The sequence below is a fragment of the Nicotiana attenuata genome, chromosome 1 (assembly GCF_001879085.1).
Source record: "Nicotiana attenuata strain UT chromosome 1, NIATTr2, whole genome shotgun sequence".
NCBI lineage: Eukaryota > Viridiplantae > Streptophyta > Magnoliopsida > Solanales > Solanaceae > Nicotiana > Nicotiana attenuata.
In genome coordinates this window covers 8,166,196-8,185,038 of record NC_031989.1, presented here as the reverse complement: position 1 = coordinate 8,185,038, position 18,843 = coordinate 8,166,196, and the positions used below count along the sequence as shown (strand labels likewise).

The 18,843-nt window shown below is 41.2% G+C and overlaps 1 protein-coding gene across 1 annotated transcript in view; it reads right to left on the bottom strand.

Annotated features, from left to right (window-relative positions):
- The window catches only part of LOC109232792 (ubiquitin carboxyl-terminal hydrolase 13-like), a 19,606-nt gene extending 9,522 nt beyond the window's left edge, over positions 1–10,084 (bottom strand). Inside the window, exons 1-6 of the mRNA XM_019398521.1 lie at positions 9,864–10,084; positions 9,069–9,204; positions 565–642; positions 361–449; positions 167–275; positions 24–92 (exon numbers count right to left, since the gene is read on the bottom strand). Of these exons, the coding sequence (XP_019254066.1) occupies positions 24–92; positions 167–275; positions 361–449; positions 565–642; positions 9,069–9,204; positions 9,864–10,084 (702 nt within the window). The remainder of the gene's footprint in view (positions 1–23; positions 93–166; positions 276–360; positions 450–564; positions 643–9,068; positions 9,205–9,863) is intronic.

Below are 18,843 nucleotides of genomic sequence, written 5' to 3'. Positions count from 1 at the left end.
GGGGGGACAAAATGAGCAAAAACCTGGCTAAATCGAAAAGAAGCCTTCTTGTCTAGGCGTTCACACATGACAGAAGGTTCAAATTTTATTTCCTGTAGTGGATCAATAACATTAGATATGTAATCACCATGGCATCAATAACAAAAAGAAGACAGCATTAACACACCTCAAAAAGCTCAATTTCTTGGTCGGGAGCAAATCCAGCCAATTCATTCAGCTTTCCAAGTATATCAGTTGGCTTACTGGAACTCTTCACAAACAGCCTACCAATATAACTGTAATTCCAAATTTGGAAGAAACTTAGCTGCTAAACCTCCACAAGAAAATGTAGCATGTATTCTCTAATAAAAACACACGTACCGTAGTTCTTCTTTCGCAGGATCATAAAGTTTGAAGAAAAGGAGTATATCATCTTTACTTTTTTCAGGTAGAGGAATAGGAAGCAAATCCTGATATTTTTCCATGTAAGTCGTCAGAAATAGCAAACTCAAAAAATACCTGTCAACAGCGAGAACTAAAACTAAGCAATTGGAAATATAATCTTTAGGATATCTAAGGAGGTACCAGCCCATGGTTCACTTCCAAAAATAACTTCAGTTCCGCAGTGTTGGTTTTGTTAGAAACTTCTCTTAACTGCCCAACCTGCACGTGCAAACGGTTCTCTTATATGATAATATTCACAGATTAATGAAAAGATAAAGGCGAATTCTTAATAAACTGGAGCATCAAGCTCAACAAGGCAAATGGTGAGGGTTGTCATAAAAGCATTGAAGAACAAGTAAGCAAACAATTGGTAAGGAAAATAGAGCCATTAACAAGAATATAGTTCAACAATACAATTATCGATATCTTTGTATAAAGTAAGAATCACTAGGTGATAAACAAGGATATACTGAAATTCGTTCTACACCACAACTGAAAGTCTTATCCGCATGATCCAGACAATTTAAACAACAACAACAACAACAAATGCAGTAGTTTCCCACAAGTGGGGTCTGGGGAAGGTAAGATATACGCAGCCTCACCCCTACCCCTGGAAGGACAGAGAGGTTGTTTCCGATAGACCCTCGGCTAGAGAACAACTGAAAAAGAAAAGGTAATTACAACAAGTAGGAATAACAGCAAGATGAAATAAGATCGAATCCAAGAATGCAGTCAAACTCTAGGTAGTTATAGCTATCTATGAATAAAAAATATCATACTAACACTAATGCTAGGGAACTGAGTAAGACAAAGGAAAACTCTCGACTACGAACCTTCTACCCTAATCTTTGACCTCCACACCCTCATGTCCATGTCCTCGTTCAGCTCCAGTTGCGCCATGTTCCGCCTATAACCTCTCCCAAAGGCTTCTTAGGCCAACCTTTACCCCTCCTGCTGCCCACCGAGGCTAACCGCTCACACCTTCTAACTGGGGCTTCTATACTTCTCCTCTTAACATGCCCGAGCCATCTCAACCTCGCCTCCCGCATCTTATCCTCCAAAGGGGTTACTCCCATTTTTTCCCAAATAACTTCATTCCTAATCTTATCCAACCGGATATGCCCACACATCCACCTCAACTTCCTCATCTCAGCTACTATTAGCTTCTGGGTATGAGAGTTCTTGACCGGCCAACACTCTGCTCCATACAACATAGTCGGTCAAACTACAACCTTGTAGTTAGACCAGACAATTTAAAGATCATCAAAAATATGAATAAGCATTAATTTACATGATCAAGATAAACTCTGTATTACATAGAATTATACTATTAAAAACTTAATTATATAGTTGAAAAATATTTTATTACCTACCATTCTCATTGTGTCTGCTTTGTTTGACCTAGTGACTAGTCAAATAGTCAAAAATATATTACCTCCAAACCATAAAGTTTTTGAAATATTTTCTTCTCCCTCCGATTCAATTTAAGTGCCTTAGTTTGATTAGGCACGGTCTATTAGAAACAACCTCTCTATCCTCACAAGGTAGGGGTAAGGTTTGCGCACACACTACCCTCTCCAGATCCCACGGTGTGGGATAATACTGGATATGTTGTTGTTGTTGCTGTTGTTGTTGTTAGATTAGGCACGGAGTTCAAGTAAATAAAGGAGACTTTTGAATCTTGTGGTCTAAAACTAAAGATGTATGTAATGTACCAAAATACCCTTTAATTCTTGTGGTCTTAAACAAGTCATGTAGAATATTGGAATTAGAGAGTTACCAAAGTGGAAAGAGGCACTCTTTTTGAAAGAGACTAAAAAGGAAAGTAAGACACTAAGAGTATTAAGATAAAATTTGAAATTAAAAGTGATACTATTCATTTTCATTTAGCTTTTAATTCCACAAGTTTAGTCAAACAAAAATCTTAGTCACTGTTTAACAATATAATGGAATCGATAAATTAGAAATAGAGGAAGCAAGTGATTGACATTAAAGAAAATCCTTCGAATTAAAAGTATCCGACATAATTAGCAAGCATTCCTTTATTCTGACTAACAACATAATCACACTCACTTGATACTCTGATTAAAATGTACAGTTCGCATGTTTAGGACTGCACGGCGCAATTTACTTTTCAAAGATTTTGATTAGGTTGTTAGAAGAAAATAAGTAACCAAACTATCTATGAAACCACTGCGGGGGGATCAAACTTTTGTAAAGGATCAGTACATATTACTAGTTAGTCTAAACATATATTTGGAAAACAACGTTCACACCTCCAATAAATTCTCAACTAGTTGAGAGTATTGTATTATAGTTACGCCAAGGAGTTATGAAAGTACATCCTTAAATAACTTAAGAAAGTTGAATGGCAAGCTTGCAGAAAATAGTATTCCAATAACTACTCCATGATTAGTTGGACAAGGATACACCCAAGGGTGTGGCCTAGTGCAGTGTTATCACAGGCGCGCTTAGATTCTGAAGCAAGGCTCAAAACATGTTAAGCGCTTCGCCTCGCTTGGGGGACGCTTCAGTATTGTCATCAAGGCCCTAAAGCATACTTTTCCTTGCCAATGAGCGTAATCCTGAAGAGGCGACACTAAACAATTGATTTCACTTTATAATAAATTTTCTCAATTTCTTTGTCCGTATATTTGACATTCATGCTTATAGAGATTAGTCTTGGACTACACATACATATTTGTAGTTCTCCATTAGTGTCTATCTTCATTAAAGCCCAAACTTTATTTGCGCTTTGCGCTTAACGCTCCAATAGACATTATAATTTTTTTGCGCTTTCCCCCTTTGATAACACTGGCCTAGTGATCAATGAAGTGAGTTGAGAACCTGGTCAAATCCCAGCGGAGGCAAAAACACTAGGTGATTAATTCCCATATGTCCAAGCCTTGGTGGATAGAGTTACTTGGTACCTGTTGTTGGTGGGAGGTAGCAGGAATCCCGTGGAATTAGTGGAGGTGCACGCAAGCTGCCCGAACACCACAGTTATCGGAAAAAATTATTTGCACAAGGTTATAAAACAAATAGAATAACCTTAAAGAATTTTGCAGAAAATTGAATATTAACATCAAAGAGCCGCCCTAACAATTCTTCCACAATTTCGATTTCCTAATATCAGAAGTTGATCCAGGATTTGAACTTTCAGTTCATAGTCGAAATTCTGCTACATTCAATCTAATTTATTGGGTTCAAAGTTCATTATTTGTACTTATTGAGTAGGCCTTTTAACATATATATGGTATCTAGGCCAAAGCTACTGGGCTAAGATGAAAACATAGCTCCTCCACTAGATCCACCCCTGCCTATTATTTCGCTTAATATTTCTCATTCTACCGAAGTGACATGCATGAAAATGCTAGTGCAGCTCTACAAGAAAAGAGATTCAAAACATTTTTCTTCGTCACCACAGGGAAGAAAGCACAATCCAGTAAATATTGGTTTAGTGAACCCCTTCCTCTTTAAGGATGGAGGAAGGGACAATGTTTATATCTCAGAGGAATTTTACTGCCTTTTGAAGCAGTTTCTGGGTTGAAAGTCAATCTGGGGAAGAGCAATATTTATAGCTTTAATGCTGATGACAATATAGAAGAACTAGAAAATATTCTAGGGTGCCAGATGGATAAACTCCCTAGAGTTTATCTAAGATTCCCCCTCAGTGTGAGAAGAAATGACCAAAGTATTTGGCAAGGAATTTTGGATACACGTGCTAATAAAATGACTCCATGGAAGAAGCAATATCTATCATTTGGAGGCAGACTAACTCTGATAAATACATTTTGGATGGGAAGCCTTCCTACTTAATGTCTTTATTTCCTATGCCTACTGCAATTGAAAAGAAGTTGAACTCCATGAGGAATAAGTTTCTATGGGATGGAAATAATGAAAATAAAAAGATTCACTTAATCAAATGGCAGACAGTTCTCAGTGATCAAAGGGGGGAGGGGGGAGGGGGTCTAGGGGTTAGGAACTTGAGACTTCATAATAAAAGTACGAAGTTCAAAGAAGCAAGGAAAACAGAATGTCTGAACAGAATTTTTGAGCTTAATGCTGCGCAAGAAAGCAGAGATCTCAGTGATGATGAACTGACCCTAAAAGCAAGCTTGGCCATGGAACTGGAAGAAATTGCAAAAAACGAAGAGATCTCTTGGAGACAAAAATCCAGAGTCCAATGGTTGAAACTGGGGGGACAGAAACACAAAATTCTTCCATAAGGTGGCCAATACATATAGGAGGTTCAACACCATTGACAAACTTAACATCAATGGTACACAGGTGGAGGATTTGAATACAATCAAGGCTGAGATCAATCATTTTACCAGCAGCTTTACAAAGAACCAGAGGAATGGAGGCCAGAGTTTAACTATCCACACGGCTCCAAGATCAACGAAACCGAGGTGCAGTGGCTTCAAAGAGAGTTTGATGAGCAGGAAATATTGGAGGGCCTTAGAGCATGTGCAACAGATAAGGCTCCTGGCCCTGATGGGTACAATTGGATTCTTTCTCCATTGTTGGGATGTGATTAAGGTGGACCTTTTGAACACCTTCCATAATTTTCACACAAATGGGTATTTTGAAAAAAGCTTTAATGCCACATACTTAGCTTTAACTCCTAAGACGATAGGGGCAGGTGAGTTGAAGGATTATAGACCTATAAGTCTAATAGGGAGTGTCTACAAAATCATATCCAAGGTTTTAACAAAGAGATTGAAGAAGGTGATTCATAAACTGGTGGATGAGCAACAAATTGCCTTTATTAAAGGTAGACAAATCATGGATACATCTCTAATAGCCAATTAATGTGTGGATTCCAGAATCAAGGAGAAAAGCCCAGGCATCTTGTGCAAATTGGCCATTGAAAAGGCCTTCGATCACATTAACTGGAGTTTCCTTTTAAAGCTCCTCAGAGATTTGGGTTTTGGCGACAAATGGATTAGGTGGATCCAGTTCTGTATCTCAAATGTCAGATTTTCCATCCTTATCAATGGTACCCCAGAAGGCTTGTTTCCATCTCAGAGAGGCCTAAGGCAGGGACATCCTCTCTCCCCTTTCCTTGTTATTATTGCTATGGAAGGGTTGAATTGCATGATCAAGAAAGCGAACATGGAGGGGTGGATTAGGGGCTTCAGGGTTCCCAACAATGCAAGTAGTGTCATGGAAATCACTCATCTTCTTTATGCTGATGACTCACTTATTTTTTGTGATGCCAAGGGGGAGCAGGTTACTCACTTGAGATTAATTTTGACTGTTTACGAGGCCATCTCAGGTTTACATGTGAACTGGAGTAAATCCTTGATTTTCACTGTTAATGAGGTCACAGATCTCCAAAGACTAGCTGGCTCCCTAGGATGTGAAGTGGGATCTCTTCCTACCACCTATTTGGGGCTACCACTAGGTGCAAAGAGCAAGTCCAAGCAGATATGGAATGGGGTTCTAGAAAGGTGTGAAAAGAAGTTATCCACGTGGAAGAGCAGTTACCTATCCTTGGGAGGGAGGGTCACACTAGTCAACAGTGTAGTAGACTCCCTCCCCACCTACATGATGTCCAATTTTCCACTACGTGTTAGTGTTGAGAAAAAGATTGATGCTTTGAGGAGGAACTTTATTTGGCATGGGAATAAAGAGAAAAGAGGCTACCATTTAGTTAAATGGAAAACTCTCACGACTAGCAAAAAGGAAGGTGGATTGAGAATCAGAAATTTGAGGCAGCATAACAAGAGCCTACTTATGAAATGGTTATGGAGATTCCCCTTGGAGGAACACGCCCTATGGAGGAAAGTGATATGTGGAAAATATGGGACTGAAGGCCAGTGGAGCACAGGTACAGTGACTAGCCCTTACGGTGTGAGCGTATGGAGATATATCAGATCTCTCTGGCAAAACCTAATGAGCAATTCTAGCATAAAGGAGGGTAATGGTGCAAAAACTGTCTTCTGGAAGGATGAGTGGATAGGGAATACTCCACTAAAAGACAGTTTCCCTGATCTATACTCTTTAGTGCAGCAAACAGATGCTTCTATTGCTGATACCTGGAGTCAGCAAGGCTGGAATTTAAGCTTCAGAAGACTACTGAATGATTGGGAGGTGACCAGAGTAATTGAGCTTCTGAAACTTCTGGAAAACTTCAAAGGACCAACTGAGCAAGTGGACAAACTGTTATGGAAAAACAATAGCAAAGGAGTTTTCACTGTGAAATCTGCATATGAGGTTTTAAAACAGAAGGTCGCAGCAACAAGAGGCTTGGATATGGAAGCACATCTGGAGGTTGAAGGTCCCTTTTAAAGTTCATGTGTTTTGCTGGCTAGTGGTCAAACAGGCTGTTCTGACACATGAGAGCTTAATGAAGAGAGGAATGCCTCTGTGCTCCAAACGTTTTCTCTGTGGAAGGGCCATCGAAACAAACAAACATCTATTTCTCCATTGTCAGGTGACCAATAGTTTGTGGCAACTTTTCATAAGTATGAAAAGCTTAAGCTGGGTGATGCCTAGAGAGACTATGGACATGCTGTCTAGCTGGGACTATTTAGCTGCAGGAACCAGCCAGAAGAAGTGGTGGAGTCTCATTCCAGCATGCATTTGGTGGACTATCTGGCTGGAAAGGAACTCTAGATGTTTTGAAGACTCGGCAAATCCTGAACAGAAGATTAAAATGAACTGTATATCATTGTTTCACTTTTGGTGTAAAGAAGCTTTAGTACAAGATGTAGATTCCCTAGTTGATCTCATCGGATCCTTGTAAATGACAAAAGACTTGTATTTCTCTGCTTGTTTTTGTTCATCTTTCTCTTTTTTGGAAGTCTTGTAACTAGGGACCTTTTCTCTCAGCACTATCTTGGCGCTGAGAATTATCTATCAATGAAATCTGTTACCATTTCAAAAAAAAAAAAAAAAAGTATGAAGTTCAAGTGGTTGTGGAGATTTCATAGGGATGAAGAAGCAGATTGGGTTAAAATAATTGAATCTATTTATAGTAGTCGACAAGGATGGAATCCCCCTTTCAGTAGTATGTATACTAGAGGGGGAATCTGGAAAGAGGTTTGCAAACTATGGGAGGAGTTCAAGTAGTTTACTAGCCTGGAGGTGGGCAATGGAAGAAAGATTAAAATTTTGGATTGATTTATGGAATGGTGAGGAATGTTTGAAAAATAAATTCCTGTTTTATTTAACTGCTGCAGTAATAGGGATGGAGTGGTGGCTGATTTCTATTCAGATTCTGGCTGGCGGAAAACTTCAGAAGGAATTGAATGATTGGGAGATAGAAAATTTCTGTCAGTTGCTCCTTCAGTTCAGCTCTACCCACATTGATCTTAGTAAGAAGGATTCATTAATATGGAATGCTAGTAATGACAGAAAGTTCTCGGTCAAAAGCTGTTATAATTTGCTAAGGAAAATTGCAAGTCACTGGGAACTTAATTGGCCTTGGAAAGTGATGTGAAGGAATAAAGCTCCTGTAAAGGCTGCGTGTTTTGGTTGGACTGCTGCTTGGGAAGCTTGTCTTGCCCAAAATAATCTTCAGAAGAGTGGCTTTGTTCTTTGTAACAGATGCTATTTGTGTGAAGAAGAACGGGAGACTACTAATCACCTTCTTTTGCATTGTAGATATGCTAGACAGTGCTGGGAGCTTTTTTTCAATATATGTGGGATTTCTTGGATGTCAGGCCCTATGAATAGTTGGCAGCATCAGAAGACGCATAAAGCTCTTAAACAGATTTGGAGAACCATACCTCTGTGCATATTCTGGACTATTTGGCTAGAGTGAAATAGTGCTTGCTTTGATGGGCAGAAATATCATATCTTTAGAAAAAGATTAAGTGTTTGCATAATCTATTTCCTTGGTGTAATAGCAGTATGGTAGATAGTATTGATCATTACATGGACTTTATGGAATTAATAAGAAAATGCTATAATTAACTGCATGGATATTCCCAGCAGTTTTGTATTTCTTTCTGCTACCATCTTGGTACTCATTTAATCAATCTTCACCTTTTCAAAAAAGAAAATCACTAAAAAGAAGCAGAATAAGCTCTCCGGATTTGATCTAAACCTTACTTTCTAAACTAACCCTAACAGCTTTAGTAAGTTTTTCCTACACGAGATCTATTTCCCTCAAATCACAAGGTAAATTCCGAGATGAAGCAACTTTACAGCGAGCTTATCAACCAAAAAAGCCTGAAGCACTTCAATGGAAAGTTTAAGCTTCGACATCAATGCAAACTCTAACATAACTCAAGAAGGCAATACAACATCACATGTATTTCCCTTACAACACACCAACTCAAAAAAGGACCAACAAATTTATTGCCTTGCCAGAGGTAGTCAATTTAACATCGGGGCAACCAAATGAATCTCTAATACTCTCACCAAACAGATACTAACATACAACTGACACCAAGTGACAAATCACACAAGCATTTCCACTGAGCATGTTAGAGTGTCAAATATTGGTTGAGGGAAGTTGTTGTCTTCTTATATGGTGCCGGACAACCCTTGCCTCATGAGCTAACATTTGGGATTGAGTTAGATCCAAGTTCCATTGTATTAACATGGTATCAGAATCAGACCTAGTTGCATCCCCGGTTTACCCAATGCTGGTTCCATTGTCTTAACATGGTATTAAAACTAGAACTTACTGTTTGTAATTCCTCCTGTGGACTCAATGGACGATTAGGCCGATAAGTGTGATTTTGCCGCTTTGCCCAAATCCAGAAACGCTGAAATGGAACAGGTATACCCAATTCCTTTGCAACTTCCTCCTGCAACAACCAATAGTTTGGTTAGGTATCCGTAGTTCAAGGGAAGTGAACAAAAATTTAACATACATAAGATATTTACAAATATAATAGTAATACAAATCGCCAAAAGTAACATAATAAGAGTGAGGCGTTCAGAAGGAGAAATTAGTACAGTTTTCCTAAGCCAGCAGCAACTAGGAGGAAGAGAAATGCTTCATTGAATGCAAGCTTCATTAATTAGGTTAAGCAAATTATGCTTATGGAAATCTAATGGTTTAAAGGAAACATATGTTCCAAGTTACTGAAACTAAATTTTCAACTCTCATATTTCTATCATTACAACCGCTTTAAATCTCCCGTCAGTTGGAAGAATGAAGAAATTCACACATCATGAAGGATGATGTGATATGATATGCCGTTACAGGAAAACCAACAAAAATCACACGTTGGTATGACCTCAAGGCTCTTGATACAGCATACAGTTCGCCAATAAGAAACCAAAAAGATTGAGGAGAACAAAAAATTGCCTACAACCTAGAGTCAAAAGGCATTCAGAAAAAAGTATCACCCCTTGGCTTTTTTTACAGGCTTTTGTTACATTCTACATTCCTTCTGGCATAGTTTATACAACTGGCAACCTCTGCAAATCATATTTGTTTAGACTTCACAGGCTTCGATTTCTGATCAACTTACTTTGGCACTTCGGTCATGCAACTTATTTTTCTTTTTGTGAAAAGGTAGGTAATATGTAAATGCAACTTATTTTTCTTCTTATGCTGTGCAACTGCCGAGACTTGCTTCCGGTGTTTTGTGCGATAAGAAGGTGCAGCAAAACTTAGAGGTAAGTTCACAGAGTGGTGTTCAGGCTGACTATGTTGTATGGGGCTAAGTATTGGCCAGTCAATAGCTCCCATGTCCGTAGTAGGAGCTACATCTCTCAAAGATCGACTCGAAGGTAGCCATACTTATCTTACGATATAAGTGGACTACCCGCGATATCGAAAATCATGAGAGACAAAGCAGAATCGGTCAGCCTTTGCATCACGACGTCGAATCATCTTTCAATGAAACGACGGTATGATGCGAGGAAACCCCGCCCGCGTCAATGATACAGCGGGCGATATCGCAATAGCCTTATTTGCGGCATTTCTATCTATTATTTTGAAGATTTATAATTCTTCCGTTTTATTGGATGGAATTTCAATGAATTAGATCTATAAGAACAGCAAAGTTCTTGCTTTTGAGTCCAAAAGAAGAGCGTTTACGATCAGAAGAGCTCTGAAGGTAGCAGAGATAAGGATGTTGAGATGGATGTGCGGGCATATAAGGTTAGATAGGATTAGAAATGAGTTATTCGGGGCAAGGTTGGTGTGACCCCTATTAAGGACAAAATGCGTGAAGCGAGGCTTAGATGGTTGACGCTCCGGTCAGGAGGTGTGAGAGGTTGACATTGGAGGGCCTAAAGAGAGGTAGAGGTAGGCCGAAAAAGAATATGGAGGAGGTGATTAGGCAAGACTTGGCGCAGGTTCAGCTGACCGAGGACATACCCTTGATAAGAAGGTGTGGAGGTCGAGGATTTGGGAAGCAGAGTAGTTAGTTTAGTGTTCCTTCTCATACCGGTTGTATTTGTACGTACTTCCGTATTCTGTTGGTATTAGATTTATATGACTACCTGTTAATTGAGGTTTCTTTCATTTCGGTCATCTGACTATCCGGTTGTTATTTATGCTGCTTTCACATGGCTTCTCGTTGTTGCGCTTCTTGTTTTTCTCTTCAGTGATGTGGTGCTTATGCTTCTCTGAGCCGAGGGTCTATTGGAAACAGCCACTCTATCTCCACAAGGTAGGGGTAAGGCTCCGTACACACTACCCTCCCCAGACTCCACTATGTGAGATTATACTGGATTTGTTGTTATGTTGTGTAACTGCCCCAGTGTCTGCAGTCTGCATCACTATCTACTTAGTCTAGAGAAAACGATAGACACCCAAGCAGGTCTCTGTCAACATTCCATCAATACCTGGGAACAGGCATCCCTTCACTGGACAATCTTCATATGAAACTACAGGCCAAACCACTAAAACAAACTCAGAAGTGTAAATACGACTCCGTTCGCCTCTAGGAACCTTCTATCCTCTATTCACAGATATCTTTGCCTCTTGTAAATGTTTATTTTTCTCATTCACGAACTGTTTACCCATACATGCATATACATTCATCTCTCTGTGTCTCCTTCCTCCCCGACCTCCCACCAAATCCTCAGGGGTGCTACAGTAGAAAATATATCCTTGTTTCATTTAAGTTTGCAGAAGAGGTATAGATGAGGTCCAGGTCAATCGCTGGATTAATGCTTCATTTCACCTGAGTTAGTGATATTATAGGCTATATAGATGATATTTACACCTTAATATTACCATGCTTTATTGTTGTTTTATAGGCAAATTGACAACAAAATGTTCTAATTGGTGTTCTTTTGCTTCGCAAGGAATAATCTAAGTTAGGAAGCACTAAGGAGTGTTTTGGAGTCAATAATGTGAAGAAAACGTCCAATCAAGAAGCACCCGAGCATAAAGAAGCAAAAAATGGACTGAGGTGAAATCTACCGCGACCGCGGCAGACAACTAACTCGAGGCAGAATGTTTAGCCTTCACCACGGTCGCGCCGCGGTCGTGCCGCGGCCGCGGTGAACTGTTCAGTTGCCAGAAAATTTGTGGACCAAAGTGTAACTCGGGGAAAACTTAGTCCAAACCCTTATAAACTCTAGAAGCTCGCCCAAGACATTATCAAGCTTGTTTTTACACTACTTTGGAGGCAAGAACAAGTGTGAGAAGATCAACCAAACATTAGAGTTTTTCTATCTCCTTTTAATTCTTGCAATTATACATTATGAACAATTTTGTAGTTATATCTTATTTTGTTATGAGTAGCTAAACAATTATCTAGGGTTGATGGAACCAATTGTTGGTTGAAGTTTTGACTCAACTTGTTATAATCGAGCCGGATTTATTATATGATTGTTCAACTACGTTTTGTATGGTGATTAATTGAATGGGCCCTTGATTAATCGTGTCTAATTACCTCCTGTTGCTTGATAAAGAATATTAGGTTAGACTGCTGTTGAACAACATCACTTTTGGGTAATTGAAGAGATTCATTACTTGAACTTAAAAGTGGGTTTAGAGATAACGAAGCTTTGGTGGGATAAATTAGAGCTGCACATAGTGTCAGCTAGAGTAGTTCGACAGAATGCTCTAGTAAATTATCGTAGTTGATCGAGAGATAATTACGATAACCCATAGCTCATAATCCTCATAGAGTAATACGGTGAGATTATAGCGAAAGAGTCAAGATCTAAACTAGCAATTGGGGAAATCACTGCCCTAGACCTTTTTACCATTGAATTATCTTTAATCTAGCATATTGTTATTTCTGATATTATTTGAAGTAGTTAATCAAAAACCCAAGATTGATTGATAAAAATCTTGCATCTAGAAATTGGTTGAGTTGATAATAGCATTGCCAAAGAGTTGTAGTAGATAGGTTAGTTCCCTGAGGATTCGACTCCGGACTTAAAACCGGATTATATTTGCAACGACCCTTTGTCTTTTAGAAGGCATAGTTGGGCGTGATCAAATTTTGGCGCCGTTGCTGGGGAACTAACGGTGTTATTTATTACAACTTAGAAGTAGTGTTAGAATTATTAGTTTAAATCAATTTTCGAAGGTGTTAAACAATCTTTTCATTGAAATTCTCACGTTTGTACTCTTGTGGAATTCAGGTGTATGCCTAGAAATTCTTCGAGGACTGGAGAACTGCTTGAAGGACTCTCAGATCCCGAGAAAACATTCAGGGCATTGAACCGTGCTAACAAGAGGATCCAACAATCACAACAACCACGCCAGCTTGAAATTGACATGGGTGACGTAGAGAACGTCAACGGAAACATCAGGGATGAGCCAGCTGCCCCAAACGTCAGAGTAGTGGCACCTCTTGTGCCAGAAGCTGCACTTTATGATTGGGCACAGCCTACAGCTGACAACCTGGCTACTGCCATAGCTGTGCCCCCAATTCAAGCGGAAACATTCCAGATCAACAACAACATGCTGCATCTTCTGCAGAATAAGGGGTTGTTCTCCGGGTCACACATTGAAGACCCTCAGAAATACTTGAAAAATTTTCTGTCGATTTGTGTGACCCAAAGGCAGCCTAATGTGACCCCGGAAGCTATCAAGCTGTTACTGTTCCCGTTCTCTGTGACTGGGGAAGCTCAGACTTGGTTGAATTCGCTCCCTATAAATTCCATTGTCACCTGGGAGGAATTAGTCAAGCAGTTCCTGAATAAGTTCTACCCACCTAATAAGACTGCAAGGCAGATTGATGAAATATTGCAGTACAAGCAGCAGCCGACTGAGACCTTACAAGAAACTTGGGAAAGATTCAAAGGGATGCTAGTGAAGTGCCCTCACCATGGTATTCCAGACCAGATGCTCGGTCAAAGGTTCTACATGGGGTTAGCTGACAATCGAAAGGCCAATGTGGATGCTTCAGCTGGAGGTGCATTTTTGAGTAAGACATTCACCGAGTGCAAAGTCCTTCTTGACAAGATGTCCCAGAATTCGGGGTGGATGACTAGAGGTACAACACCGGCACCCATAGTGCATTCAGTTCCTCTTGACCCAAATAATTCGCATGCAGAGAACATTGCCACACTCATGACTCAGATGAGTATACTGACAAAGAAGATTGATGAGATGGGTACAAAGCAAGTGCATATTGTTGACACAACAAATGGAGGACTGTGTACACCCTGCGTTAATCAGTCTTATGTGTGTTCATGGAGTGGGGAAGGTGACAACCAAGGGTTAAGAGAAGATATGAATTATGTCAACAACTTTGGGGGTCAGAGACAAGGAGGACAGCAGTGGAGACCGGCACCAAATCAGCAATACAGACCAAACATGCAACAGCCTGGAGGTATGCAACCCCAAGGCCAAATGGTGCCAGTACCATATCAGAGACAACAGGGTTATCCACAGCAAAATCAGCAACAGTTGACATATCAGCCACCTCCTCAGCAGCAAGATAATAACATGGTAGAGATCAGGGGTATGCTTCAGCAACTCATTGGGACAAATGGTAAAATACAGGAAAAGTTGGCAGTGCATGACTCTGCAATAAAGAACATTGAAACTCAGTTGGGGCAGCTGTCTATGGCTTTAAACAACCGCCCCCAGGGAACATTGCCAGCGGACACAAACATTAACCCCAAGGAGCAAAACCCGAATCAGCTGATGGCAGTAAGTCTCCGGAATGGGAGAGATTTAGACAGAGAGCAGGAGATTGCACAAGCCAGCAAAGAGACTACGCCAGCCACTCCAGTTCCATTAGAGGTAGATGAACCAGCAGAACTTACTGAAGTGGTGGTTGAACAGGGTCAGGATGAAAAGGGTAAGGCTAAGGTGAGTGAACAAGCTGCAGAACAGGTGGTACCTCTTGTGCCACAGAACCCTAACAGAGAGAAGCCAGCAACCAGTGCACAAAGGGTTATACCTGCACCCTTCCCTCAGAGACTTGTAAAACAAAAGAAGGAAGATCAATACAGGAAATTTATGGACATGCTGCGTCAAATTCAGTTGAATATTCTTTGATGGATGCCTTGAGGGAGATGCTAGGCTATGCGAAGATGATGAAGGACCTAATGTCACAAAAGTTTGATTTTCAGGACCTATCAACAGTAACTCTGACTCAGACATGCAGTGCGGTAGTGACAAGACCCATGGCTCAAAAGATGTCTGACCCAGGTAGCTTTACTATTCCGTGCACCATTGGAAGTTATGCCTTTGCAAAGGCATTATGTGACTTAGGAGCCAGCATAAATTTGATGCCTCTGGCTATATACACCAAACTGGGCATTGGCAGAGCTAGACCGACTTTGATGCTGTTGCAACTGGCTGACCGCACGGTTAAAAGGCCAATTGGGATTCTTGATGATGTGTTGGTACAAGTGGGGAAGTTTGTGTTCCCTGCAGATTTTGTTATTCTTGATTGTCAGGTAGATGAGGAGATACCTATCATTTTAAGGAGGCCATTCTTAGCCACTTGGAGAGCACTGGTCGATTGTGAAATTGGGGAATTAAAAATGAGGCTGAACGATGAAGAAATCATATTCAACGTTCAACAATCCATGAGGAGACCCAGTGAATATGCTAATTTCTCCCTAGTGGAGGCAGTGGATGTAGTCCTGCATGAAGATGATATGACCCTGACTGCAAAAGATCTATTGGAGGCCTGCCTGACAAATCTAGAGGAGATGGATGGTGAAGGGTTAGATGAGTGGGTCATGGCACTTGAAGGCCAAGGATTCTGGAAAAGGGAACCTCAGTTCGAGTCCCTTGAGTTAGAAAAAAGGGCTACACCTCTAGCAAAGCCATCAGTAGAGTAACCACCCAAGCTGGAGCTGAAACCGCTCCCAGCTCACCTCAGGTATGTTTTCTTAGGCCTTGATTCTACTTTGCCTGTCATTATATCATCTGGTTTGCTAGATGTGCAGGTTGAGAAGCTCCTACAGGTACTACAGGAATGTAAGACTGCCATTGGTTGGACCATGGCAGACATAAAGGGTATCAACCCAGCCTTCTATATGCACAAGATTCTCTTGGAAGAAGGGCCCAAAACTTCCAGAGAACATCAACGAAGGCTGAACCCGAATATGAAAGAGGTGGTGAAGAAGGAAGTGATCAAATGGTTAGATGCGGGAATCATCTTCCCTATCTCTAACAGCAATTGGGTCAGCCCTGTCCAATGTGTGCCGAAAAAGGAGGGAATGACAGTTGTACAAAATGAGAACAACGAGTTGATCTCGACTCGTACAGTCACGGGATGGCGGATTTGCATGGATTACCAGAAATTGAGCACAGCCACCCGGAAGGACCACTTCCCCTTACCATTCATTGACCAAATGTTGGATAGGCTGGCCGGGCGATCGCACTTTTGTTTCTTGGATGGATATTCAGGGTACAATCAGATCTCAATAGCCCCTGAAGACAGAGAGAAAACATCATTCACTTGTCCGTATGGCATCTTCGCCTTTCGAAGAATGCCCTTTGGGCTGTGCAACGCACCGTCGACTTTTCAACGGTGCATGTTAGCCATTTTCATAGACATGGTGGAGGACATTATGGAGGTTTTTATGGATGATTTCTCTGTGGTAGGGGATTTCATTCGAGGATTGTCTTCACAACTTAAGAAGAGTGCTTAAAAGATGTGTGGAGATGAATTTAGTGCTGAACTGGGAAAAGTGCCATTTTATGGTACAAGAAGGGATAGTCCTGGGGCATCGACTGTCCAGTAAGGGAATTGAGGTTGACCATGCTAAGGTTGACGTGATTGAGAAGTTGCCACCGCCTACGTCTGTAAAGGTGGTGAGAAGTTTCCTTGGGCACGCCGGGTTCTACATGCGATTCATAAAAGATTTTTCTAAGATTGCTAAACCATTATGTAAACTCCTTGAAAAGGATCACCCCTTTGTGTTTTCTAATGATTGCAGGTTGGCATTTGAGGAGTTGAAGAAGAGATTGGTGATTGCACCCATCATTGTTGTACCCAATTGGGAGCAACCATTTGAGCTCATGTACGACGCAAGTGACTATGCCATAGGAGCAGTCTTGGGGCATGGAAAAGAAAAGCTGATGCACCCGATTTACTATGCAAGCAGAATGCTAAGCGGTGCACAACTCAATTACACCGTGACGGAAAAGGAGATGTTGGCTATCGTTTTTGCATTCGACAAATTCAGGTCATACTTGATTGGCTCAAAAGTTATTGTGTACACTGACCATGCAACAATTAGCTACCTGATAGAAAAGAAGGAGTCAAAGCCACGCTTGATTCGCTGGGTTCTTCTGTTACAAGAATTTGATCTGGAGATACGTGACAGAAAAGGGACAGAGAAACCAAGTAGCTGACCACCTCTCAAGGTTGGAAGGAGCTGAAAAGAAGGTAGAGGTTGAGGATATAACAGAGACATTCCCGGATGAACAGTTACTAGCAATGACAATGGAGGAGGCACCGTCGTATGCGGACATTGCTAATTATTTAGCAAGTGGTATTGTACCTTATGAACTCTCCTCAATTCAAAAGAAAAAGTTCTTTCGTGATTGTCGGTCTTACTATTGGGATGAACCTCGATTGTTTAAAATCTGTGTATATAACATGATCCAGCGGTGTATCCCCGAGAAAGATCAAAATTCTATTTTGCAGGCTTGCCATGCTTCACCATATGGGGGACACTTTGGAGGAATTCGGACAGCAGCTAAGGTGTTGGAGTCGGGCTTGTATTGGCCAAATCTGTTCAAGGATGCCCATGCTTGGGTCAAAAGTTACGATGAATGCCAAAGGACGGGCAACATATCTCGCAGACACGAGATGTCAATGACCACAATTCAAGAGGTGGAGGTTTTTGACATGTGGGGGATCGACTTCATGGGGCCATTTGTCAGCTCGTATGGTAACAAGTACATATTGGTAGCAGTTGACTATATCTCCAAGTGGGTCGAAGCAGTGGCTCTCCCGACTAATGATGCTAAAGGGGTAACAGGCTTTCTGGAGAAGAACATTTTCACACGTTTTGGCACCCCAAGAGCTATACTCAGTGATGGCGGAATATATTTATGCAATAGAGCGTTTGCAAGGCAGTTGGAAAAGTATGGAGTTTGTCATAAGGTGACCACCCTGTACCACCCACAGTCGAGCGGGCAAGTTGAAGTGTCCAACAGGGAGATTAAAAGTGTCCTTACTAAAATAGTGAATGCAACCAGGACTGATTGGGCAAGGAAGCTGGATGATGCCTTGTGGGCGTACCGCACAGCCTTCAAAACTCCAATTGGTATGTCACCGTACAAGTTGGTGTTTGGGAAGGCATGCCACCTCCCGGTAGAGCTTGAGCACAAAGTAGTTTGGGCATTGCGGCAGTTGAACTTGGACATGGAGACAGCAGGCACTAACAGAGTCACTGGGTTACATGATCTAGAGGAATTCAGGTTCCACATATTCGAGAGTGCTAGATTATACAAAGAACGGATGAAGCTGATGTGTGACAAGCACATCGTGGACCGAAACTTCAAATCGGAGAGCTAGTGTTGTTATACAACTCCAGATTGAGATTGTTTCCGGGTAAGATGAAGTCCCGATGGTCAGGACCCTTCAGAGTGGTGCAAATGTTCCCAAGTGGAGCTATTGAGATCGAATCAGAGGATGGGACGAATAAGTTCACAGTTAATGGTCAGAGGTTGAAACACTACCTTGGAATGACAAATGAGAAAGGGGACAGAGATATAATATTGTTGGAAGAGCCCCAGTACGTGAATGAGGAGTGATGCTCTGAGCTTGCGTCGTGCCGCGACGTTAAATCAGGTGCTGCGTGGGAGGCAACCCATGATTGTTGTGTTTCATTCGTGTATGTAACCATGATAAAAAAAAAAACTGGGCAGCACCGCGACCGCGGCACGACCGCAGTGAGAGGCGAGTATTCTGCCTCGAAGTCGCTCAACTCACCGCGACCGCGGCGAGAGGCGAGTATTCTGCCCAAGTTAATTAACCCACTGCGGCCGCGGTAGGACCGCGGTGGGCAACAGGTACATTTTTATTTATTTTTATTTTTTTCTTTTTTCTTTTCTTT